The sequence below is a fragment of the Salvelinus alpinus genome, chromosome 3, assembly GCF_045679555.1.
Source record: "Salvelinus alpinus chromosome 3, SLU_Salpinus.1, whole genome shotgun sequence".
Classification (NCBI taxonomy): Eukaryota; Metazoa; Chordata; class Actinopteri; order Salmoniformes; family Salmonidae; genus Salvelinus; species Salvelinus alpinus.
In genome coordinates, this window is record NC_092088.1 from 25,210,354 (window position 1) to 25,237,179 (window position 26,826).

Sequence of the window (26,826 nt, forward strand, 5' to 3'; positions counted from 1 at the left end):
GATAAACCACTTCTCCAATCTTTTTGGCCCTATAACAAAGGCCAAACAGCAAAAACATATACATGATCAATAAAAAATCTTAGTCAGCTGTTAAAGAATACCAGAACCCACTGGATTCTCCAATTACATCGAATGAACTACAGGACAAAATACAAACCCTTCAACTCAAAAAGGACTTTGGTGTATCCTAAATGAAATTATAAAACATACAGACCACAAATTTCTATTGGCTTTACATAAACTCTTTAAACATCATCCTCAGCTCTGGCATCTTCCCCAGTACTTGGAACCAAGAACTGATCACCCCAATCCACAAAAGTGGAGACAAATTCAACCCCAATAATTACCGCGTCAATAGCAACCTTGGGGAAATCCTCTGCATTATCATTAACGGCAGACTCCTACATTTCCTCAGTGAAAACAGTGTCCTGAGCAAATGTCAAATTGGCTTTTTACCAAATTGCCATATGACAGACCATGTTTTCACCCTGCACACCCTTGTTGACAAACAAACAAAACAAAACAAACGCAAAGTCTTCTCATGCTTTACTGATTTAAAAAAGCTTTTGACTCACTTCGGTATGAGGGTCTGCTATATAAATTGATGGAAAGCGGTGTTGGGGGAAAGCATACGACATTATAAAATGCAAACAAACAACAAGTGTGCTTAAAATTGGCAAAAAAAACACTGATTTCTTTCCTCGGGGCCGGGGGGTGAGACAGGGATGCAGCTTGAGCCCCGCTCTCATCATATATATCAATGAATTGGCGAGGGCACTAGAACTGTCTGCAGCACCCGGCCTCACACTACTGGACTCTGAAGTCAAGTGTCTACTGTTGCATATCATCTGGACCAATGAGGGCCTACAGCAGCACCTAGATCTTCTGCACAGATTCTGTCGGACAGTTCATCTCAGTAATACAAAAATAATGATGTTCCAAAAAAGGTCCAGTTGCCAGGACCATAAATACAACATTCCACGTAGACACTGTTGCACTAGAGCCCACAAAAAAACTACACCTAACTTGGCTAAACTTCCACAAAATTGTGAACGATCTGAGAGACAAGGCAAGAATGGCCTTCTACGCCATTAAAAGGAACATACAAAAACTGGTTCAAAATACATGAATCAGTTATAGAACCCATTGCTCTCTGTGATTGTGAGGTCTGGAGTCCACTCACCAACCAAGATTTCACAAAATGGGACAAACATCAAATTGGGACAATGCATGCAGAATTCTGTAAAAACATCCTCTGTGTCCAACGTAAAACACCAAATAATGCATGCAGAGCAGATTAGGACGAGTCCCGCTAATTATCAAAATCCAGAAAAGAGCAATTCAATTCTACAACCACCTATAAATAAGCGATTCTCAAACCTTCCATAACAAAGCCCTCACCTACAGAGAGGTGAACCTGGAGAAAAGTCCCCTCAGCCAGCTGGTACGGGTACTCTGTTGACAAACACAAACAGATCCCACAGAGCCCCGGGACAGCAACACAATTAGACTCAACCAAATCATGAGAAAACAAAAAAGAGAATTACTTGAAACACTGGAAAGCATCAACAAAAAAACTGCGCAAACTGGAATGTTATTTGGCGCTAAACAGAGAGTACACAGTAGCAGAATACCTGACCACTGTGACTGACTCAAAATGAAGGAAAGCTTTGACTATGTACAGACGCAGTGAGCATAGCCTTGCTATTGAGAGAGGCCCTCATCGGCAGACCTGGCTCTCAAGGCAAGACAGGCTATGTGCCAACTTCCCACAAAATGAGGTGGAAACCGAGTTGCACTTCCTAACCTCCTGCCAAATGTATGACCATATTAGAGACACATATTTCCCTCAGATTACACAGACCCACAACAGCAGAAACATGTGTGACCTGTTGGCACAAGAAAAGGGCTACCAGTGGAGCACAAACACCACTGTAAATACGACCTATATTCATCTCTTTATTTATTTTTCCTTTCATACTTCAACTACATATTTGCACATTGTTACAACACTGTACATAGCCAATAATATAACATTTGAAATGTCTACATTCTTTTAAAAATGTAGGTGTGCAGTATGTTTCATGTTCATTTCTGATTGTTTATTTCCCTTGTTTATTTCCCTTTTTGTTTATTGTCTATTCCCCTTGCTTTGGCAATGTAAACACGTTTCCCACGTCAATAAAGCCCTTTGAATTGAAAAAGAGTAGCAGAGAAAGAAAGAGACAGTAGAGGGGAGATAGAGAGAGGGAGGTGTGAGAGAGAGAGAGAGAGAGAGAGATAGAGAGAGAGAGAGAGAGAGAGAGAGAGAGAGAGAGAGAGAGAGAAAGAGAGAGAGAGAGAGAGAGAGAGAGAGAGAGAGAGAGAAAGAGAGAGAGAGAGAGAGAGAGAGAGAGAGAGAGAGAGAGAGAGAGAGAGAGAGAGAGAAAGAGAGAGAGAGAGAGAGAGAGAGATAGGGGGGCTATGTGCACACTGCCCACAAAATGAGGTGGAAACTGAGCTGCACTTCCTAATCTCCTGCCAAATGTATGACCATATTAGAGACACATATTTCCCTCAGATTACACAGACCCACAAATAATTCAAAAACAAATCCAATTTTGATAACCTCCCATATCTATTGGGTGAAATACCACAGTGTGCAATCACAGCAGCAAGATTTGTGACCTTGTGACCTGTTCAGTGAGAGAGAAAGCGAGAGATAGAGAGAGAGGAAGAGAGACGCAAAAGTGTGGGCCATGTATATGAATGAGAGGGCAAAGAAAGCATAGCTCTGTCCATGAGAATTTCTCCGTCCAGAATTAGTGTACTTATTTATATAATGTGTGTATGAATGTAATTGATGACATCTCAATCTCAGGAGATACACTCTCAAAGTACATTTGAATCTACGCAGAAGCTATTCTGCCCCCGAAAGGGGCTTCTTACCATTATGGAACCAAAGGTCTTTCCAAAGGTCAGGATCAGGGGTTGCAACATAAACAGCACCCCCTCTTCCATTACACATAGTATTTTAATTACAGCCAGAGTATAGAGGAAGTGGGACAGCCTAACTGGAGCCCGTCTCAACTCGAATTTATTACTTTGCATGATTCTGAACGAAAGCAGAAACAAAGCTCAATATCTTTTAATGTGCCTGGATCGATTCGCACGCGAGGCAAGCACAGAGGGCCTAGTATGCGTGGTGTATGGGCAACCTCGCCTGTGTTCCTTACTAAGCAGAGGGGACATCAAAAGGAGGGTTTTATTCCCCCCTCCACTATAAATCCCCCAAAAGGAGCCATTTATGGGACAATAAGAGGCCATTTATGAGCCCCAAGAAAATGAAGGAAACTCGGAGGTGTGGGATGAAAGATGACAAGGCTTCTCTGGCACTAGCAGACGTTAGCTAGCTGCTTTCTGTGTTTCTTTTCTTTGCCACTAGCAGACGTTAGCTAGCTGCTTTCTGTGTTTCTTTTCTTTGCCACTAGCAGACGTTAGCTAGCTGCTTTCTGTGTTTATTTTCTTTGGCACTAGCAGACGTTAGCTAGCTGCTTTCTGTGTTTCTTTTCTTTGGCACTAGCAGACGTTAGCTAGCTGCTTTCTGTGTTTCTTTTCTTTGGCACTAGCAGACGTTAGCTAGCTGCTTTCTGTGTTTCTTTTGTCTCGCACTAGCAGACATTACCAACAGAAGTTAGCCAGCAGAAGTTTGCTTCTTTATGACGTTCTCTCCTCTCTGTCTTATATGATGAGAGAACCATGCTCTGGGACATAGGATAGGGCAGGGGGATTCTGGAACCAGAGTTTATAAATCTGACTACTCGGTGCAAACAAACAAAAACAACACATTTCACTGCACCTATCCAGTGTATGTGACAATAAAGCATAAATACTTTTTTAATACACGAGCATCAACTAAATATTTAATTGCAATGTGGAATCCCATGTCTTTTTTTAAGTAGACATGAATTGAATCCTAAAAATGTTGATTCCAAGTTGCAATTAAATAATTGTTTAAGGTTCTGTTTGTTACTGTGGTATTGTTTGTTGCAGTGCGTAGTAAGATTTGTCAACTCTGGTCTATTCCAGACTCCCCCTGCCCAATTGGTGGTGAAATATTTTGTCACTGACCTCCTTGCCTCCAATATGGATTACGTTCAAGATGAATAAATGCATAGAAACAAAGGGTTGAGGAGTGATTTGAACATACACACTCTCCTGAGAGAATGAACCGGATCGGGTCAGCCTCTGGGTTACTCAGGTGTGGCCAGCAGGCATCCCTGGAACACTGACGCAGGACAACTGGGAAAAACTGGGAATTTCTTTGGCTCATTCCAAGCACTCAAGCATACACAATATATGGAGCCTGTGTGTTTTGTGGAGGGAAGTGACAGCACATCACGTAAAATACTTTTCTTCTGTTTTATTTATATTTTGGTTTCAGCACCAGTCTGACAGAATGCACAGCCATACTTATCACCACCGCAGAGCACACACACACACACACACGCGCACACACACACGCACACGCACACCGAAAACACAGCATGGTAGCACCTTTTTGATGGAACACACACACACACACATACAGTTTCAGTGTATGGGAAAAGAACTTCAGCACCAGCTTGATAGAACACACATCTGTAAACAGTTGCATACAAGCACTATTGTTATAGAACACACACACAGACAGACAAAGCACGCAATCACACAGTTGCACCATAACACACGGTAATGATTGAGAATGAACTAATATGATGATATGATGAGTAGTGATGAATTAAAACTTGAAGACTATTCAGAAAATAAGTGTTCCTGGTTGCAAATGTTATTTCCAAAGCTTGGAAGACTCAACAAAATAAGTTGTATAACTGAAAGGTTTTTATTTTGTGTTTCAGTTGTTTTAATTTCAGTACGAATGCAAATATGTGTGTACGTAGGCCATTTACGTATATGTAAGTGTGATCATTTCGTTTGGAAACAATAAGATGCATGACCCTATAAAAAAATCAATCAGTATCATCATCATCGGTAGCCACACTCTCGCACACAACACAACAAATAATACACCGTTGCCTAGAGGTTACCCCGCAATGACTCACTATCTTTGCCTGGAAGCAACTTTCAAACAAATCATTGTTTGCCTCTTTGTTTTCTTCATTTCACTTAATCTTCCGTAATGGTTACCAAATATCATTAGGGCCAACCTCTGTGGCTTTTTTTTGCAGCGTTGTAGGCAAGCCAAGTGTTTGTTGTCAGAATTTTATTTGGCCGAGGAGGGGGGCTGTTGTTTAGTGTAGGCCTAATCTTGGCACGCCAATAACAGGTTTCAATAAAAGCAGCTGCTTTGTTATGGTAGTAAAGATTTTCTTCCTTCCCCCCTCTTTTTGCAGAGTGTAGGGAATAGGCTCAGAGCGCCAAACTGGAAGCATCATCCACATATGCCCAACTGTTTTCCTCTCCAGGCAGGTGGTGAAGAGATTTTTTGCTGGAATGCCGAGTGTTTTCCGCGATGCCTTACTTTGTAGAGGGAGAGAGAGAGAGAGAGAGAGAGAGAGAGAGAGAGAGAGAGAGAGAGAGAGAGAGAGAGAGAGAGAGAGAGAGAGAGAGAGAGAGAGAGAGAGAGAGAGAGAGAGAGAGAGAGAGAGAGAGAGAGAGAGAGAGAGAGAGAGAGAGAGAGAGAGAGAGAGAGAGAGAGAGAGAGAGAGAGAGAGAGAGAGAGAGAGAGAGAGAGAGAGAGAGAGAGAGAGAGAGAGAGAGAGAGAGAGAGAGAGAGAGAGAGAGAGAGAGAGAGAGAGAGAGAGAGAGAGAGAGAGAGAGAGAGAGTGAGTGAGTGAGAGATGGTTAGCAAGTCTGGTTAGCAAGACCACACTGCCCCCTTTGGGGCAAACTGTGTCAGTGCAGGATCAGAAACAAAAGATCGAGAGACAGAGGTATGCTAGAGAAAGGAAAGAAAGTGTAGACTTTGGAAAGGTCAGAGAGAGAGAGAGAGAGAGAGAGAGAGAGAGAGAGAGAGAGAGAGAGAGAGAGAGAGAGAAAGAAAATAAATCAGAAATAGAGGCATGCCCTTAGACTGTGACAGAAAATGTATTTTGACTGGGTGCAACATAAACAGTGTGATTGAGGGAACATCAGAATCTAAACACCCTAAACGCAATGACTATACACACTGGTGGTCCCACCTCACGACTCTAGCCTCAACTATCATTCTAAGATATTTCCAGAGAGAGGGAGCGAGAGAGGGGGAGAAAAAGACAGAGAGAAAGAGAGACAGAGAGGAACTAATCAGCATAACCACATGTGTTCAGTAAGTTGAATATTTTGCCAATAGGGACATTATACCAATTCCTTTCTTATTACATGCTGGTTTAAACACACAATGTCATTTGTATCTCTGTGCTTAGAGCTCTAATTACACTGAACAAAAATATAAATGCAACATGTAAAGTGTTGGTCCCATGTTTCGTGTTCCATACACACAAAAAGTTTATTTCTCTCATATTTTGTGCACAAATTTGTTTACATCCCTGTTAGTGAACATTTCTCCTTTACCAAGATAATCCATCCACCTGACAGGTGTGGCATATCAAGAAGCTGATTAAACAGCGTGCTCATTAGACAGGTGCACTTTGTGCTGGGGACAATAAAAGGCCACTCTAAAATGTGCCGTTTTGTCACCCAACACAATGTCACAGATGTCTCAAATTTTGAGGCAGCGTGTAATTGGCATTCTAACTGCAGGAATGTCCACCAGAGTGGTTGCCAGAAAAGTTGTATGTTAATTTCTCTACCATAAGCCGCCTCTAACGTTGTTTTAGAGAATTTGGCAGTACGTCCAACCGGCCTCACAACCGCAGACCACATGTATGGCGTCGTACCCCATGGTGGTGGTAGGGTTATGGTATGGGTAGGCATAAGCTACGGACAACGAACACAATCGCATTTTATAAATGGCAATTTGAATGCACAGAAATACCCTGATGAGATCCTGAGGCCGATTGTAAGGCCCATTTTTTAAGGTACCAACAGTATTCCCAGTCATGTGAAATACATAGATTAGGACCTAATGAATTTATTTCAGTTGACTAATTTCCTCATATGAACTGTAACTCAGTAAAATCTTTGAAATTGTTGGATTTATAATTTTGTTCAGTATATATGCATTATTACACATAGATTTCCCTTTTGTTATATTGGTGCCATCCTAAAATCTTATGATGACACAACTCATTTGGTCTACATGACCTAGTATAGGATTTTTTTTAAAGTCACTTCACAAGTTTTTCAAAAGTACTCTTTTGGGTTTCACCCTCAGTCCCTCATCTCTCCAAGAAGTATTCATACTCATGGTAAAAACAAAAAAATCATATAAAATTAAAAAGTGTTAAGGTAAACACTATTGGACCGTGAACTTTCCTGCCTGTCTGGCTGACCGTGACAGGTTCATGTTTCCTCCCTTCATTATTGTCCTCCTTTCCCCGCCAGTCATCCCTTCTTTTTTAACCCCTTCATCACTCAGCTATGAATCCCTTCTACAGTGCCCTCCACTATTATTGGCACCCTTGGTAAATAGGAGCAAACCGGGCTACGAAAAAAACGTCTTTATTGTTTATCCTCTTGGTCTTCCATTCAAAATATTCACAAAAATCAACACTTTAATTAAAGTAAAATAATTGGAAGAAGATTTTTATTCTTATCATAAAACAAAGATTTTTCTCAAATATATGTGTGCCACAATTATTGGCACCCCTTCATTCAATACTTTGTCCAACCTCCCTTTGCCAATATAACAGCTCTGAGACTTCTCCTATAATGCATAACAAGATTGGAGAACACATGGCAAGGGATCTGAGACCATTCCTCCATACAGAATCTCTCCAGATCCTTCAGATTCCGAGGTCCACGCTTGTGGACTCTCCTCTTCAGCTCATCCCACAGGTTTTCTATGGGGTTTAGGTCAGGGGACTGGGATGGCCATGGCAAAACCTGGATTCTGTGGTCAGTGAACCATTTATGTGTTGATTTAGAGGTGTGCTTCGGATCATTGTCCTGCTGGGATATCCAACCACGGCCCAGTTTAAGCTTCCTAGCAGAGGCAGTCAGGTTTTGATTTAATATCTGCTGGTACTTGATGGAAATTGGCATTTTCAACCTTTAAGCTATTTTCTTATAGCCATTTCCTGATTTGTGCAGCTCAACAACCTTTTGTCGCACATCATTACTGTATTCTCGGGTCTTTCCCATAATGAAGGATGACTATGGGAACTTGGCCTGTGTGTCACCTCATATTTATACCCCAGTAAAACAGGAAGTCATGGCTTACCACTTAAGTGTTCCTAATCACTCAGGTTAACTTAAAAAAGTAAAATATGAATGGGAATATACTTCAGTTAGATTTTACTTTTAAGAACTTCTAGGGGTACCAATAATTGTGGCACACGTTTTGGAGAAAAATATTTATTTAATTTATTTTACATACATTTTTTTCAATCATTTTATTTCAATTAAAGGTTCGATTTTTGTGAATATTTTGAATGAAAGAGGATAAACAGAAGAAAAAAAAATGTCACAGCCCGTTTTGCTCATATTTACCAAGGGTGCCAATATTAGTGGAGGGCACTGTATAGTTTACAGATGCCACCCTAGAATTGTGACATGTTGTTTGTCGTTTGTGGGCTTTGGAGATCTAGCAGTGTGTGTAGCTATTGGTATGCCAGTCATGCTCCAATAATGTCAATATTAAAGAGTAAAAAAAAATACTTTATTATATTGTATTATATTTTACAATCTTATTTTATCTTAGCCCTTCTATAACCTTACATTATCAGCTTGTCAAGTGTTATGCGAGAACCTTTAAACAAAACAGTGAGTGTGAGTCACAAAATTACACAACATTTCCCAATGATCTTATTTCTCATTGTATAATTCCTTTGAGTCAAGTACAATTTTATTTTCCGTAACTGATGAACAGTGCCTTGAAACAAAACACAAGTCCACTCACTCTTATCATCTTTGGAACGTTCGTCAAATCACATTCAAGTCTCACTTGACAGGGCCAGCTGAATTTGCTAAACATTCTGCTTATGTCAGTTCCACTGTTTTTTTTAGACAGCCGTTTTACAGTCACTGAGCTGTCCGTCATCCTGTCGACCAATCCTGTCACAGCCCTGAGTGGTCCCGTCCAATTCCTGAGCTGTGCTGTGTTTGGGTTACGCGGAGTGCATTGGGACAGTCACGGTAATCACGTGTGTCTGTTCTGAGAAACCCTCTCTCAGTTTTCTAGTTTTAGGTGAAGGAGCCCATAGACAGTCCAAGGACTTGGACTGAAGCTAGGCTAGCAGCTGCACTGTGTAAGCCCCCACCCGATCACTTCTAACAGATAAGAGCCCTCAGTTTAGTGCTATTCATTTACGTCTGTTTCGGTCTCTCACTTCTTCCCTCACTCTTATATGTAGAGAAAGGGGTGATGGAAGAAGCCAGGCGAGAAGAAGACAGGCTTCCCAACCTCCACACTCGTTTTTGTGACCCATCACCCCTCACTTCATTTGGCTCGGGTTTGTTTGTTAGTTCAGTTCAACGTTCGCTCCTGAGCAGGATATCGTCCTTCAAAATCGTCCTCTCTACAAGTTCAGCCAGATCACTATAGATATATCATATCAAAAGGCAATAGGGCAATAACACTATTAATATTCTGTCATATAAACACATATCTTACACAGTACACATAGTATATAGTACAGCATTTTGAGTGTGTTTATGTGAGGGAATAATCGTGGTCTTATTGAATTGCCCTCTCAAAGACATTCAGCGCTGATTACCCATGATGATTTCTGTATTATGATGCATTTACATGACACTTCAACATTCTATGGCAGCCATTTTAGCTACCCATTAACATTACATGGGGAATACTTAATACTATGTAACTGAATGTCTATAATTAGAACAATATTCAAAATTCAAAAATTTGGCCTAACTCTAAATACATGGCTCTGGCCCCCATTATTTACTCTGTCACGCATCCGAGGAGGACTGAGGTAATATTCAGGGCCGGCGATGCGACGCGAGCGGCCATTGTACATGGCTAGTAATCCCACACGCCCCAGTCCACCACTACTATGGAAGTCTGTTCAAGAGAACGTTACGATAGAAATCTATTGTGTAGATCAGGTATGGCTGTTTGTCATTTAGAACTGTGGGTCATGTCAGCACTACACGTCACATTTCCACCTGCAACATTGTGTTTAACCTCATGAAATACACCCCACATCAATGAGTGATGGCCCTCTGTTGAAGCTATTACTTGAATGTGATGTGATGGACTCTCTGGTTGTAAAACTGCGGCCTGACTCAGTTTGTCATAGAGTGACCTCTGGTATGACAGGTTGTGGTCACTTTACAGGCCACATAGGCGAAGGCAGAGAGAGATCAGATATACTGGGAATGAAAGGACACAACACTGATATATCCTGTGTGAGGCCAAGTAATGTCAGGCCTATATGGAGAGACAGAAAACGTATTTTGCCTATGTTACTCCTATTCCTTTATGCAACTGAGGAGACATGACGGATCAGGGCTCTATATCTTCTTTCTTCCTGAGTGATATCAGATAAACCGGGAACGTGACATCCATTTCCTGTGAGTGAAGAGCCTAGGGTTGTGTTCATCAGGGCAACAAAACATTTTGCAATAGAAAATGAAAAAAAGCATTTCCTATTGGACAAGTTCAGATAGCACCTCTCCATTTCAGTTGGTTTTCTTTTGTTTTGTGCCTAGTGAACATGACCCCAGACATAGGATGCACTTCAACCTTCCATTTCCTCCTTTTTCTCCAATGAGAATCCTGAGAGTCTGCCCCTTAGAGGCAGTCAGGACACAGCGCCACCTGTCCCGCCCGGTGGGCCCTGCAGGGACAGAGTCTGCGGTGGACAGGGTCGGACCCAGCGCAGCTGAACAGGAGACGCTCCCGCTGCAGGCCGCAGCGACGACCCCACGGGCTGTAGGCAGGAAATAGATGGTTGTCCACTTCCTGGTCCATGCTGGAGCAGGACAGGCCCAGTCTGCCAGAGGGAAAAGCAGGGATCAATCAGTATGGCCTCAACAGAATCTGTTCGAAATTGTGACATTTAACTATTGTAGTTATATGTCACCTAAGCTGACCTACTAGTTATATGTCACAGTTTTAGCGCTAGGCTGGAACAAAAACCATTGCACACTGTAATTGGGGAATTTTGCTATTGTCAGCAATGTGATACAGCAGGGTATTGATGGGAGTTTCTTATAGACTATCACAATATTGTGTGAAAACATTTAACAGGGATTGTATTGGCCTACCTGGTCTGGAGAATTACAGCGGATGCTAAAGTGTACATGTAGCGCATGAGTACTAACAGACACCTGAGATGATCTACACACATGCATCCAGCCTAAACCATGGTACAATATAATACCACTGTGTGTGTTATGTGTATGTATTGGCTAGTCCTCTTGCACCTGTGTTCATGTAGGTATTGGATAGCTGTGCCCTCGCACCTGTGTATGCAGTGCATTCGGGAAGCATTCAGACCCCTTCACTTTTCACCACATTTTGTTAAATTACAGCCTTATTTTAAAATTGATTCATGTAGCTTTTCTTCCTCATCTTTCTACACACAATACCCCATGATGAAAAAGCGAAAGCAGGTTTTTAGAAATCTCAGCAAATTTACTACAAATGAAAAACAGAAATACCTTATTTATATAAATACTCAGACCCTTTGCTATGAGACACAACATTGAGCTCAGGTGCATCCCGTTTACATTGATCATCCTTGAGATTTTTCTACAACTTGATTGGAGTCCACCTGAGGTAAATTCAATTGATTGGACATGATTTGGAAAGGCACACACCAGTCTATATAAGGTAGGAGAACCTTCCAGAAGGACAACCATCTCTGCAGCACTCCACAAATCAGGCCTTTATGGTAGAGTGGCCAGACGGAAGCCACTCCTCAGTAAAAGGCACATGACAGCCCACAAGAGTTTGGTAAAAGGCACCTAAAGGACTCTCAGACCATGAGAAACAAGATTAAACTCTTTGGCCTGAATGCCAATCTTCACGCCGAGGAAACCAGGCACCGCTCATCACCTGGCCAATAACATCCCTATGGTGAAGCATGGTGGTGGTAGCATCATGCTGTGGGGATGTTTATCAGCAGCAGGAACTGGGAGACTAGTCAGGATCGAGGGAAAGATTAACTGAGCAAAGAACAGAGAGATCCTTGATGAAAACCTGCTCCAGACCGCTCAGGACCTCAGACTGGGGTGGAGGTTCACCTTCCAACAGGACAACGACCCTAAGCACACAGCCAAAACAACGCAGGAGTGGCTTCAGGACAAGTCACTGAATGTCCTTGAGTGGACCAGCCAGAGCCCGGACATGAACTCGATCGAACATCTCTGGAGAGACTTGAAAACAGCTGTGCAGCGACGCTCCCCATGCAACCTGACAGAGCTTGAGAGGATCTTCAGAGAAAAATGGGAGAAAATCCCCAAATACAGGTGTGCCAAGCTTGTAACGTCATACCCAAGAAGACTCGAGGCTGTAATCGCTGCCAAAGGTGCTTCAACAAAGTACTGAGTAAAAGGTCTGAATACTTATGTAAATGTATTATTTCAAAAACCAATTTTTGCTTTATCATTATGGAGGTATTGTGTGTAGATTGATGAGGGGGAAAAAACAATTTTAATACATTTTAGAATAAGGCTGTAACGTAACAAAATGTTGAAAAAGTGAAGGGGTCTGAATACTTTACGAATGCACTGTATGTAGGTATTGGATAGCTGTGCCCTTGCACCTGTTTGCAGTATGTTTGTTCTGTCTGCCTGCCTGTATGTCTGTCTCTCACCTGGTGAACGCTGCGGGGTTGTTGAGGTGGTGGAACAGTGCCGGCTCACATACCAGGGAGGCACGTCGACAAACACTCCCACACGACTGGCCCAGGGGGCCCAGGTGTATTCTCAGAGCGCTCTCAGGTGGCCAGGTAGGGAAGGACACGCTGCAGAAGTCCTGGGGTCAACAAAAAGACAGGAACAACAGTTATATTATTTTGCAATAAATGTTGGAATGTATCATATAGCTCACGAGACTGGGTTTGGAACAGTATAAAACGAGGTTGTTCAACTCAGTTTAGGGCCCTCACTATCTGGCCATGCTAGGAGGTACAGACTTTTCAAACGTCAAAAAGTGACCACCCACTATCCTTGACCTAAATTAGTAACACAAATGTGCCGTACTTGCCAATCAGTTCTGACAATACTGCCACCATTGTTCTTTCTAGCATGAGCAGCTAGTGACTACCATTTATTTGTTCCAATGCCTCCTAATAGAAGACATTATAAGACACATATTGGAATATAAACCCTAGGCCGTATAAAACAGATAGAAACCTATCCCTTTAAAGAAGTTTTTAAGTGTTTCTGGAGACTATTGTTGTGTTGTGTACCTGATGAGTGATGTAAGCATGAACCCTTTCCAGCATCCCTTCACTGGTGAACTCTCGAGGGGTGAAGGGCTTGACCTTTAAAACAGACATAGGAGCTAAATACAGCTTCATATCAGGGTTATGCTAATCATATGAGCCTTCATAAGCATTCATATAACAGCCATACCAATGGATAAGAGGTTTCACCTGTAAAACAGACTAATTCTATCTTCCATAGATCTTCGAGATCCATTACATCTTCATATAATAGTTGTGCTAATCATGTGAACCTTCATAAGTGTTAGCAGTTGATGTTATTCTATGAAAAGCCAACTGACATTTACTCCTGAAGTGCTGAATTGCTGCACCCTCGACAACTACTGTGATTATTATTATTTGACCATGCTGGTCATTTATGAACATTTGAACATCTTGGCCATGTTCTGTTATAATCTCCACCCGGCACAGCCAGAAGAGGACTGGCCACCCCTCATAGCCTGGTTCCTCTCTAGGTTTCTTCCTAGGTTTTGGCCTTTCTAGGGAGTTTTTCCTAGCCACCGTGCTTCTACACCTACATTGCTTGGTGTTTGGGGTTTTAGGCTGGGTTTCTGTACAGCACTTTGAGATATCAGCTGATGTACGAAGGGCTATATAAATAAATTTGATTTGATATGAATAACAAAAAATATATATATTTATTCAACGAGAACAAATCATAGTTGTTATGCTGGAAAGTAGATGGTCATTCTTCCCTGTCCTCAGTGTTTTCTCCACTGAACAAAGAGACAGGATGTAGTTTATACCCCAAGCCTAGCCTGTGGTTGACCAATTAGAATTCCTTGCAGTAAAATTGGGCCAATGGTCAAATAACAAGTATCCCATTTCAGGCTCAATGTGTAGACCATTTGGACCAATGAGAACTTGCCACATGTAGCTATGAGTCCTGGACTGAAATTCCTCCCGTGTCCCTGACCCATTAAGCTTCAGTTCCCCATTACAGAAAAACAACTATTTCCTTTGATCTTTAATTCCCTCTTGACCTTCAGTCCTCTGCGTTGTGTATTTATCTGAGAATATTCTTACATAAGCATTCATTTAACATTCATAACAGTAGAATCAAGGTTATGGTAACTGACCTCTGTGCGTAGAATAGCCCTGACCGTCTCTTGAACGTCAGTATTGTTGGTCATGTCCACGGTCCAAACGTAGGGTTTACCGATGAACTCCTCAGCGTAGGGGTGCTGGGAGGAGACCTGACAGACACACACATGTACACACATGCATGCATGCACACACACCAACACACACACGCGCGCACACACACACACACTTCCCAATTAAACCACCATTGGGTGTGAAATAGTCTTTAGGTAAAAAAAAATTGTTAATTTTTCAATTTAACTTGATTCATTTCTTAATACATTTTTTGGGATGAGTTCATATCCAGTACCTGTCGTGTTGTGGGCTTCCCTTTATAGAAGTCACTGTTTTCAGAGGAGCGAGGGGGCTGGAAGCGCGGCTGGAGGAAGACACACCCTAAAGCTATGGCCTCCAAAGGAGCTGGACCCTCATAGGGAAACCCAAGGCCCACAAACACCTGGAGGGGGAGGGCAATGCAGCTATGCATTTAGAATCCCTATCACTGCATGGCTTACAGAGATACTGTAGAAAGTGTTTGAATCCTAACATATCGAGCTATATATTTGATCCAGGTCTGAAACCATGCGTAGATGTCCACGGAAGTTGGCACAATAAATCAAGATAGTAATTGTCCTCATGGGTCCTGAGACACTGTGGCCTGGGTTCAGTTCGGTTGTTACCTTGGCTCTTCTGAGGAGCTGTAAGAACTGATCCTGGGTCAGCAGGCCGTGGTTGATGATGTTACTGGGCAGCTGAGCGGAGTGGCCTGGAGGCTGGTACACTGTGCCGTGGGTCTCCAGCTCCTGACTGATCACCTCCAGATAACGCTCCTTGCCCTGGAATAGAAAATAAAAGATTGGAAAATAGTAGAGTAGAGAGGAGAAGAAGTTCATTTATAGTGTAGAGTAGAATTGAGGGAGCATGTCGCATGTGGACCGTTCCAAAAACAACCTGTCTAGTAAGGACATTACTGGATGGCACGGTCGTTGGTCACTGCACCCTTTAACTCTTTCCGCCTCCTTACCTGCCACATGTAGTCCTGTTTCCCGTAGACCACAGCCGTGTTGTCCTTCCTGTAAGGCCCTGGCTCCACTTCCTCCTCCCTCTCTTCCTGCTCCACCATCGCCTCCTCACTCACAAACCCCAGGAACGAGTTGTCAGGGGTATGAGCTACACAGGAGACAGAGACGCAACAGGTCAGAATGCAATTTTGGATTATAGCGTTAGGAAAGTGTTGTATTGATTGTTTGAAGTCACATTTTAACCACAGACCAACGTTTAAGCCATCAAACAACCAATAAGTTCTCACATGAAGTATATTGTCTAGCGGTCAAGAACTACAGCAAATCATTATTTCATTAGCAAAGAAACAAGTATAAATACTCTATCAGTTAGACCTCAAAGGAATAAAACCTGTTTCATCCCAAAGGCTTCTATCAGAATGAACAAGAGAGAAGGATAAGACAAAACAATGTGTCTAATGTGTCTGATATGTCTAACAAGTATAATTTGTCTAATATGGCTATGTCTAATATGCCCAATAAATCTAATAAGTCAAATATGCCTAATGTGTCTAACAAGTCTAATATGTCAAATAAGTCTAACATGCCTAATGTGCCTAATAAGTCTAATGTGTCTAATATGCCTAATACTGTATGTCTAATATGCCTAATACGTCTAATGTGTCTAATATCTCCAATATGTCTAATGTGTTTAATATGCATAATGTGTCTAATAAGTCTAATGTGTTTAATATGCATAATGTGTCTAATGTGTTTAATATGCATAATGTGTCTAATAAGTCTAATGTGTTTAATATGCATAATGTGTCTAATGTGTTTAATATGCATAATGTGTCTAATGTGTTTAATATGCATAATGTGTCTAATGTGTTTAATATGCATAATGTGTCTAATGTGTTTAATATGCATAATGTGTCTAATGTGTTTAATATGCATAATGTGTCTAATGTGTTTAATATGCATAATGTGTCTAATGTGTTTAATATGCATAATGTGTCTAATGTGTTTAATATGCATAATGTGTCTAATGTGTTTAATATGCATAATGTGTCTAATGTGTTTAATATGCATAATGTGTCTAATAAGTCTAATGTGTCTAATATGCCTAATACTGTATGTCTAATATGCCTAATACGTCTAATGTGTCTAATATCTCCAATATGTCTAATGTGTTTAATATGCATAATGTGTCTAATAAGTCTAATGTGTTTAATATGCATAATGTGTCTAATGTGTTTAATATGCATAATGTGTCTAATAAGTCTAATGTGTTTAATATGCATAATGTGTCTAATGTGTTTAATATGCATAATGTGTCTAATGTGTTTAATATGCATAATGTGTCTAATGTGTTTAATATGCATAATGTGTCTAATGTGTTTAATATGCATAATGTGTCTAATGTGTTTAATATGCATAATGTGTCTAATAAGTCTAATGTGTCTAATATGCCTAATACTGTATGTCTAATATGCCTAATACGTCTAATGTGTCTAATATCTCCAATATGTCTAATGTGTTTAATATGCATAATGTGTCTAATAAGTCTAATGTGTTTAATATGCATAATGTGTCTAATGTGTTTAATATGCATAATGTGTCTAATAAGTCTAATGTGTTTAATATGCATAATGTGTCTAATGTGTTTAATATGCATAATGTGTCTAATGTGTTTAATATGCATAATGTGTCTAATGTGTTTAATATGCATAATGTGTCTAATGTGTTTAATATGCATAATGTGTCTAATGTGTTTAATATGCATAATGTGTCTAATGTGTTTAATATGCATAATGTGTCTAATGTGTTTAATATGCATAATGTGTCTAATGTGTTTAATATGCATAATGTGTCTAATGTGTTTAATATGCATAATGTGTCTAATAAGTCTAATGTGTCTAATACGTCTAATATGTCTGTGTCTAATATGTCAAATGTTTCTAATGTGTCTAATGCGTCTAATATGTCTAATACTGAATGTCTAATATGCCTAATGTGTCTAATATGCCTATATGTCTAATGTGTGTAATGTGTGTAATGTGTCTATGTGCAGCTGGAGATGCCAATAGCTGTCAGGACAGGAGGAGACTATAACAAACAGCATTAGTACAGGATAACAACAGAAAGATGTGGGAAAAAAGGTTGTTTTGGACCGGCGATGTCGACATAAGGGACCAAGAATGCGGGTGGTGACAGTTGAGTAATAACATTGGGAGCGTCTCGATGGGCCGACGTGAAAGGAGAGAAACAGACATAAATCACACGATGGTGGAAATAAAAACTATTCTTAGGGGTTAGTGTCAGTGTGTTTGGATAGGCCATACACTTTGACTTCCCACAGCTTCTCAGATTCATCCTAACAGAACAGAGAGAGGGAGGTGTGAGAGATGGGATATTTATTTTAAGAAATACAAGAATGTGTCTGTGAATGTGTGTGTGTGTGTGTGTGTGTGTGTGTGTGTGTGTGTGTGTGTGTGTGTGTGTGTGTGTGTGTGTGTGTGTGTGTGTGTGTGTGTGTGTGTGTGTGTGTGTGTGTGTGTAGGCTTGTGTGTGTGTGCGTATTAGTCCACGTGTCAGTCCGTCTGTCCCCCCAACAGTTGTTTAAAAGGCCCTGCCAAATAACTCTCTCCTGTCTCCTAACTCTTCCTCACAACTGTGAAGAAGGTCCTCTCTGGGTGAATAACAGGCTAATTTATCCCAGCTTGTCTCCAACACTCCTCCACACGCAAACCAGACGCGTAGCACCTCCATTCATCATCTTAGTGGGCTCACACCAACACACCGACATGAATCATGATCAAGATGGAAAATGGTGCAAATAGGGGAGCGATGGCTAGATAGAACCATTGCTTACGACAGACAGACACACACAATAACCAAGGCCTTCCCAAAGGCCCTGACACTCAACAGATCCCTTCTAGCACTTCAAAGCCCCATCGACACCAGCTCTAATCCCTTTCTCCCTCCGTCTCTTCCTCTCTCTGAGCTGCCATCGCCGCGGGCAACATCCCTCTTGCCGCACGAGCAGCACAAATAAACAGCAGCGTTCCTGCCTGTGGGAGTGGTCCGGACTGTTCGGCGCTCTCCAGCTTGTCCCAGTCTAGTCGGAGTGGGAGAGATGACTAGGAAGTGTTTGAGAAGATTTTGGGAAGGGCAAGGGCTCACGTTTATTTAACCTGTTCTTAATCCTCTAAGACTGCAGACATACGAAGTCTCCTTTGTGGAACATACATCAACACTGTCATAGTTAATAACACTCCCACAGTGTGTCACCACTGTTGGTCTCTAAATGGTAAAGCCCAACACTAAATACAGACACATACACACACGTGCGTGCACGCATTAACTCATACACAAACAAACACACACAAATGCAAGAAACCCATAAACAGACTTACATATATAGTACCAGTCAAAAGTTGACACACCTACTCATTCAAGGGTTTTTCTTTATTTGGACTATTTTCTACATTGTAGAACAATAGTGAAGACATCAAAACCATGGAATCATGTAGTAACCAAAAAAGTGTTAAACAAATCAAAAAATATAGTAGCCACCCTTTGCCTTGATGATAGCTTTGCACACTCTCGGCATTCTCTCAACCAGCTTCACCTGAAATGCTTTTCCAACAGTCTTGAAGAAGTTCCCACATATGCTGGGCACTTGTTGGCTGCTTTTCCTTCACTCTGCGGTCCAACTCATCCCAAACCATCTCAATTGGGTTGAGGTCAGGTGATTGTGGAGGCCTGGTCATCTGATGCAGCACTCCATCACTCTCCTTCTTGTTCAAATAGCCCTTACACAGCCTGGAGGTGTGTTGGGTCATTGTCCTGTTGAAAAACAAATGATAGTCCTAAGCCCAAACCAGATGGGATGTTGTATCGCTGCAGAATGCTGTGGTAGCCATGCTGGTTAAGTGTGCCTTGAATTCTAAATAAATCACTGACCGTGTCACCATGCTTCACGGTGGGAACCACACATGCGGAGATCATCCGTTCACCTGCTCTGCGTCTCACAAAGACACAGCGGTTGGAACTAAAAATCTCAAATTTTACACATCAGACCAAAGGACATATTTCTACCATTCTAATGTCCATTGCTTGTGTTTCTTGGCCCAAGCAAGTCTCTTCTTATTATGGTGGCCTTTAGTAGTGGTTTCTTTGCAGCAATTCAACCATGAAGGCCTGATTTACGCAGTCTCCTCTCAACAGTTGATGTTGAGATGTGTCTGTTACTTGAACTCCGTGAAGCATTTATTTGGGCTCCAATCTGAGGTGCAGTTAACCCTAATGCAGTTAACCCTAACTTATCCTCTGCAGCAGAGGTAACTCTGGGTCTTCCTTTCCTGTGGCGGTCCTCATGAGAGCCAGTTTCATCATAGCTCTTGATAGTTTTTACGACTACACTTGAAGAAACTTTCAAAGTTCATGAAATGTTCCAGATTGACTGACCTTCATGTCTTAAAGTAAGTAAGTAAGTAAGTAATGATGGACTGTCATTTCTCTTTGCTTATTTGAGCTGTTCTTGCCATAATATGGACTTGGTATTTTACCAAATAGGGCTATCTTCTGTATACAACCCCTACCTTGTCACAACACAACTGATTGGCTCAAACGCATTAAGAAAGAAAGAAATTCCACAAATGAACTTTTAATTGCTTCTGAATCTGCATTGCTTGCTGTTTGGGGTTTTAGGCTGGGTTTCTGTATAGCACTTCATGACTTCGGCTGATGAAAAAAGGGCTTTATAAATAAATTTGATTGATTGATTGAACAAGGCACACCTGTTAATTGAAATGCATTCCAGGTGACTACCTCATGAAGCTGGTTGTGAGAATGCTAAGAGTGTGCAAAGCTGTCATCAAGGCAAATGGTGGCTACTAGAATCTCAAATATAAAATATATGTTGATTTGTTTAACACTTTCTTGGTTACTACATGATTCCATAGAGTGATTTCATAGTTTTGTGTGTCCAAACTTTTGACTGGTACTGTATAACAGGGTTCATTATGTTTCCACTTGCCACTGCAGAGATATGTATTCGATGTTTATGTATTCCTATTGGTTGGTTGAATTGACATATTAGTAAGGTGTTATGTTATTGGCTACGCTTGCAGATAGGGGGAGATTGCAAACTTCAATTCTTCCCAATTTAATACTGACACGCAAGCGGTAGGTTACGTTCTGAAATAGTGCTTTCAATTTATGTATTTACAATGTGTACGAGTTCACTATGTACATTTCCTGATATATATATACAGTGCCTTCAGAAAGTATTCATACCCCTTGACTTATTCCACATTTTCTTGTGTTACAGCTGAATTCAAAATGGATTAAATCGATTTTTTTGTCTCACCCATCTACACACAACACCCCATAATGACTAAGTGAAAACATGTTTTTAGACATTTTTGAAAATGTATTTAAAATGAAATACAGAAATATGGTATTTACATAAGTTTGTAGAAGCGCCATTGGAAGCGATTACAGCTGTTAGTCTGTTTGAGTAAGTCTATAAGAGCTTTCCACACCTGGATCTTGCAACTTTTGCCCATTATTCTTATAAAAATGATTCAAGCTCTGTCAAATTGGTTGTTGATCATTGCTAGAAAACTATTTTCAGGACTTGCCATAAATCAAGTAGATTTAAGTCAAAACTATAACTCAGCCACTCAGGAACATTCACAGTCTTCTTGGTAAGCAACTCCAGTGTAGATTTGGCCTTGTGTTTAATGTTATTGTCCTGCTGAAAGGTGAATTCATCTCCCAGTGTCTGGTGGAAAGCAGACTGAACCAAGTTTTGTAATGGATTTCCCCCAAACATAACACTTTGCATTCAGGACAAAAATAGATTTTTTTGGCAGTATTAATTTAGTGCCTTGTTGCAAACAGGATGCATATTTTCGAAAAAATGTATTCTGTACAGGCTGCCTTCTTTTCACTCTGTCAATTAGGTTAATATTGTGGAGTAACTACAATTTTGTTGATCCATCCTCAGTTTTCTCCTATCACATTGGCGGTTTCCTTCCTTAGAACGGACACCTGTGTCATTGTAGAGACTGGGTGTATTGATATACCATCCACAGTGTAATTAATAACTTCACCATGCTCAAAGGGATATTCAATGTCTGATAAAAAAAAAATGTTTTTACCCATCTACCAATAGGTACCATTCTTTGAGAGGCATTGGAAAACCTCCCTGGTCTTTGTGGTTGAATCTGTGTTTGAAATTCACAGCTCAACTGAGGGACCTTACCGATAATTGTATGTGTGGAGTACAGAGATGAGGTAGTCATTCAATAATCATGTTAAACACTATTATTGCACACAGAGTGAGTCCATGCAACTTGTCATGTGACTTGTTATGCACATTTTTACTCCTGAACTTATTTAGGATTGCCATAAGGGGTTGAATAGTTGTTGACTCAAGACATTTCAACTTTTCATTTGTAATTCATTTGTAAACCTAATTTCACTTTGACATTATGGGGCGTGTAGGCCAGTGACCAAAAATCTAAATTTAATACATTTTAATTTCAGGCTGTAAGACAACAAAACGTGGAAAAAGGGGTGTGAATACTTTCTGAAGGCACTGTATATATACAGTAAATGTGTGTGAGTGCACGGTGCGTGTTAGATATTGCTGGCTTCCTGGGATGAGCTTTTGTATGTTATTGCTGTAAGAGCGAGCTAGCAAGCATGCTATAATTGTAATGGCCGCATTAGCTCCCTGCTAATTCAGTTATTCCCATGCTAACAGACAAAATCTACAGCCATCAACGTACTGTTGTCCTGCACATCTAATGTGCTTCCTTGTGTCTATCGTCAGGTACATATATTAATTGTATTCTGTAAAAAAAAATGTTGATCATTGTTATGATATTTGATTACAAAATACCCAGTCTGATATTCATATGCAAGCGACAAATCACAAATCTACAGCCATCAACATACTGCTGTCCAGCACATCTAATGTGCTTCCTTGTGTCTATCGTCAGAATGAACACCAATCAACTGGGATCTCTGGCTGAGCATTCCTTTCTTTAAAAACACAACGCAAGAGAGTCAGTTACACATCTGTTACACATACGATCACATCTGTTAACCCACACACACACACACACATACAGTATACTCACGGAACATGGTCATGTACTGCAGTGGCTGTAGACGCCAGCTTCCCCATAGCGTGTTGTAACCATGGCTCCGGGCATACGTCCCAAGGTTGAAAGCCGGTTCCGTACCAAAAGAGTCAAGGATTCGGAAGCGGCATCTGAAGAGAGGAAGAAATGTATCATCATAGGGATATTTCACATAGTCTTATGTGACTTGAAATTATGTGGGAAAACTGTCTTGAATCTAGTACTTACGAGTTTGCTTCATGGTAATTACATGGTAATGATATATATTGTTACAGTACCTTGGAATAAGGTTCATGTAATCCAACATGTTAACAAAAGTAACCAAAGTGTCATTACTGGTAGTGTTGGAAGGCCAGCCCCATGGCTCCCTGGAGATGGGCGAGGCCGTGGTAGTCTGTGTAGATGAGGTCAAAGGGCAGGGGCATCTGGATGGGGCAGCTTCCTTTACCCGGGGCTGCACCTATCACACTGCTCCACCAAACACAAACAAACACTCTGTGATGGTGAGATAGAACTCAAAGTGACAATGCATTGTGAGAGCTTTAAGTTGTCAAAGGACGATGATTATTCATGATTAGATCGGTCTTCAATACATTTCAATGGATATGCAAAGCCATGATGTTGTTGGATATCAAGGTACTAGACATATTTCTATTAAGAGGTGTGTAAAGCACACCTTGAATCCTGTACTTCTGGCTTGCCTTCCTGGTTATGGGTTCACTTAATATGGCCGCTGACCCATCCATCACAGAACATTGACTTGAATGGGGATTCCCATGATAGTAATTCTATTTCTATGGTGTGTTACCTGTGCAGGTGGTTCTGGGAGGTGGTAAAGGTCAGATTGTGACCCAGGATGAAGAGAGAGGCACTGAGGTCAGCCCACTGCACCAGCTCCCCCAGAGGCCCCCCTTGGTCCACCATGGCCCCGAACCGCTGGCCTGCACCCCCAGACAGGACCCCCGGGTACAGCAGGACCTAGAGAGGGGGAGAACATGGAGGTGGAGGACGATGAGTAATCATGATTAGATCAGTCTTCATTACATTGAAATGGATACGCGAAGCCACAATGATGTTGGATATCAAGGTATTAGAAATATTTCTAGCACCTGGAGGCACATACAGAAGTAACTTTTAAAACACAGCCTTATTTGAGTATATAGAGGTTTTATCACTTCAATATTACACATTCAACAATCATCCCACCAGCATATCAGCGCAAGCACTATGACTAACTTAAGGAATAGTAACAAAAAATAACTAAAGACATACAGTTGAAGTCGGAAGTTTACATACAGTTAGGTTGGAGTCTTTAAAACTTGTTTTTCAACCACTCCACAAATTTCTTGTTAACAAACTATAGTTTTGGCAAGTTGGTTAGGGCATCTACTTTGTGCATGACACAAGTCATTTTTTCAACAATTGTTTACAGACAGATTATTTCACTTATAATTCACTGTATCACAATTCCAGTGGGTCCGAAGTTTACATACACTAAGTTGACTGTGCCTTTAAACAGCTTGGAAAATTCCAGAAAATTATGTCATGGCTTTAGAAGCTTCTGATAGGCTAATTGACATCATTTGAGTCAATTGGAGGTGTACCTGTGGATGTATTTCAAGGCCTACCTTCAAACTCAGTGCCTCTTTGCTTGACATCATGGGAAAATCAAAAGAAATCAGCCAAGACCTCAGCCAAGACCTCTAATAATTGTAGACCTCCACCAGTTTGGTTCATCCTTGGGAGCAATTTCCAAACGGCTGAAGGTACCACGTTCATCTGTACAAACAATAGTACGCAAGTATAAACACCATGGGAACACTCAGCCGTCATACCGCTCAGGAAGGAAACGCGTTTTGTCTCCTAGAAATGAACGTAGTTTGGTGCCAAAAGTACAAATCAAACCCAGAACAACAGCAAAGGACCTTGTGAATATGCTGGAGGAAACAGGTACAAAAGTATCTATATCCACAGTAAAACGAGTCCTATATCGACATAACCTGAAAGGCCACTCAGCAAGGAAGAAGCCACTGCTCAAAAACCGCCATAAAAAAAGCCAGACTATGGTTTGCAACTGCACATGGGGACAAAGATTGTACTTTTTGGAGAAATGTCTTCTGGTCTGATGAAACAAAAATAGAACTATTTGGCCATAATGACCATTGTTATGTTTGGAGGAAAAAGGGGGAGGCTTGCAAGCCGAAGAACACCATCCCAACCGTGAAGCACGGGGGTGGCAGCATAAAGTTGTAGGGGTGCTTTGCTGCAGGAGGGTCTGGTGCACTTCACAAAATAGATGGCATCATGAGGTAGGAAGATTATGTAGATATATTGAAGCAACATCTCAAGACATCGGTCAGGACGTTAAAGCTTGGTCGCAAATGGGTCTTCCAAATGGACAATGACTCCAAGCATACTTCAAAAGTTGTGGCAAAATGGCTTAAGGACAACAAAGTCAAGGTATTGGAGTGGCCATCACAAAGCCCTGACCTCAATCCCATAGAAAATGTGTGGGCAGAACTGAAAAAGTGTGTGCGAGCAAGGAGGCCTATAAACCTGACCCAGTTACACCAGCTCTGTCAGGAGGAATGGGCCAAAATTCACCCAACTTATTGTGGGAAGCTTGTGGAAGGCTACCTGAAACGTTTGACCCAAGTTAAACAATTCAAAGGCAATGCTACCATATACTAATTGAGTGTATGTAGACTTCTGACCCACTGGGAATGTGATGAAAGAAATAAAAGCTGAAATAAATCATTCTCTCTACTATTATTCTGACATTTCACCTTCTTAAAATAAAGTGGTGATCCTAACTGACCTAAGACAGGGAATTTCTACTAGGATTAAATGTCAGGAATTGTGAAAAACTGAGTTTAAATGTATTTGGCTAAGGTGTATGTAAACTTCCAACTGTATGAAAATATTACAGCAGGAGATAGAGGGATTATAAATATAGATGCAGTACGTGGGAGTTTGAAATCCGATGAACTTCAAAGTATGTTAACCCCATAGAATTACATATTAGAAGATCATTTAATCGGATCTCTGTGGTTAACCCACCCTCTTCTGCAGTGAAGTCGTCTTAGTGGTGTTCTCTCGTATCCTGTGTCCCGCCTTTATCCAGCATGTAGACAGCCTCTCCACCCTGGACCGGATAAACCTTCTTGCAGGACCCTGAATTCCACCAAACACCTCATACAATGGCCTCAGAGTCGTCCGGACCTCTGCCTGTGTGAAATAAAAAGGGATTATTGAACAACAATATTAAAGCAGTACGAAAGTAGTGTATGCAAGTTAGAATTAGATAAGGAATTTGATTGAGGTATGGCTTGCATCCAAATATGAAAGGTGCAAAAGTTATCTTGGCCAACATTGAGGAGGCTCTTATAAATCATGACTCAAAAACATCCCAACCCCTGCTCAGGTAACTCATCCCATTCCCACTATTTCACATCATTATCATAGTACTTCTACAGATAATCATATCCCCAGGGGTATTGCCAGTAACAATCTTGTGACCATAAAAAAAAGAAATCCACTGTTACTGTTAGCCCAATTGGGAAGCCCACTGTGGTAAGATCGGCCCATAATGTTATTTCAAATAGCACAAAAATGGATACCCCTGCTGTATTCAAATTGCATAGAGTTGGGTTGTTACATATCAACGTACAAAGTTTGATGTCAAAGATGGACCTTCATGATATCTGGATGCATGACAGGAGCCCGGACATTTTGGTTCTCACAGAGACTTGGACAAATGGCTCAATCCCGGATAAGGACATTGCTGATTACCACATCTTCCGGTGTCACAGACTGAAAGAAGGGGGAGGGTGGTTATATATGTGAAATCAACTCTTGTGGCATCAAGTTCTCTAAATAAAAATAAATTGCTTTTGGTTTTTGATTTGTCCATAAGCCAAAATGTATCTGTTGATGGCATTTACCCCCTTCTTCAAGCCCTCACAAATTGGTTGTTGATCATTGCTAGACAACAATTTTCAGGTCTCGCCATAGATTTTTGAGCAGATTTAATTCAAATCTGTAACTCGGCCACTCAGGAATGTTCACTGTTTTCTTGGT

The 26,826-nt window shown here is 41.1% G+C and overlaps 1 protein-coding gene across 1 annotated transcript in view; it reads right to left on the bottom strand.

Annotated features, from left to right (window-relative positions):
* Window positions 1-8,702: 8,702 nt before the first annotated feature.
* The window catches only part of LOC139570400 (alpha-1,6-mannosylglycoprotein 6-beta-N-acetylglucosaminyltransferase B-like), a 40,902-nt gene continuing 22,778 nt past the window's right edge, over window positions 8,703-26,826 (bottom strand). Inside the window, exons 8-18 of the mRNA XM_071392242.1 lie at window positions 25,807-25,974; window positions 23,555-23,724; window positions 23,083-23,214; window positions 22,744-22,877; window positions 15,607-15,752; window positions 15,263-15,418; window positions 14,893-15,039; window positions 14,579-14,695; window positions 13,464-13,538; window positions 12,867-13,027; window positions 8,703-11,039 (exon numbers count right to left, since the gene is read on the bottom strand). Coding sequence (XP_071248343.1) covers window positions 10,838-11,039; window positions 12,867-13,027; window positions 13,464-13,538; window positions 14,579-14,695; window positions 14,893-15,039; window positions 15,263-15,418; window positions 15,607-15,752; window positions 22,744-22,877; window positions 23,083-23,214; window positions 23,555-23,724; window positions 25,807-25,974 — 1,608 coding nt within the window. The 3' untranslated portion in view covers window positions 8,703-10,837. The remainder of the gene's footprint in view (window positions 11,040-12,866; window positions 13,028-13,463; window positions 13,539-14,578; window positions 14,696-14,892; window positions 15,040-15,262; window positions 15,419-15,606; window positions 15,753-22,743; window positions 22,878-23,082; window positions 23,215-23,554; window positions 23,725-25,806; window positions 25,975-26,826) is intronic.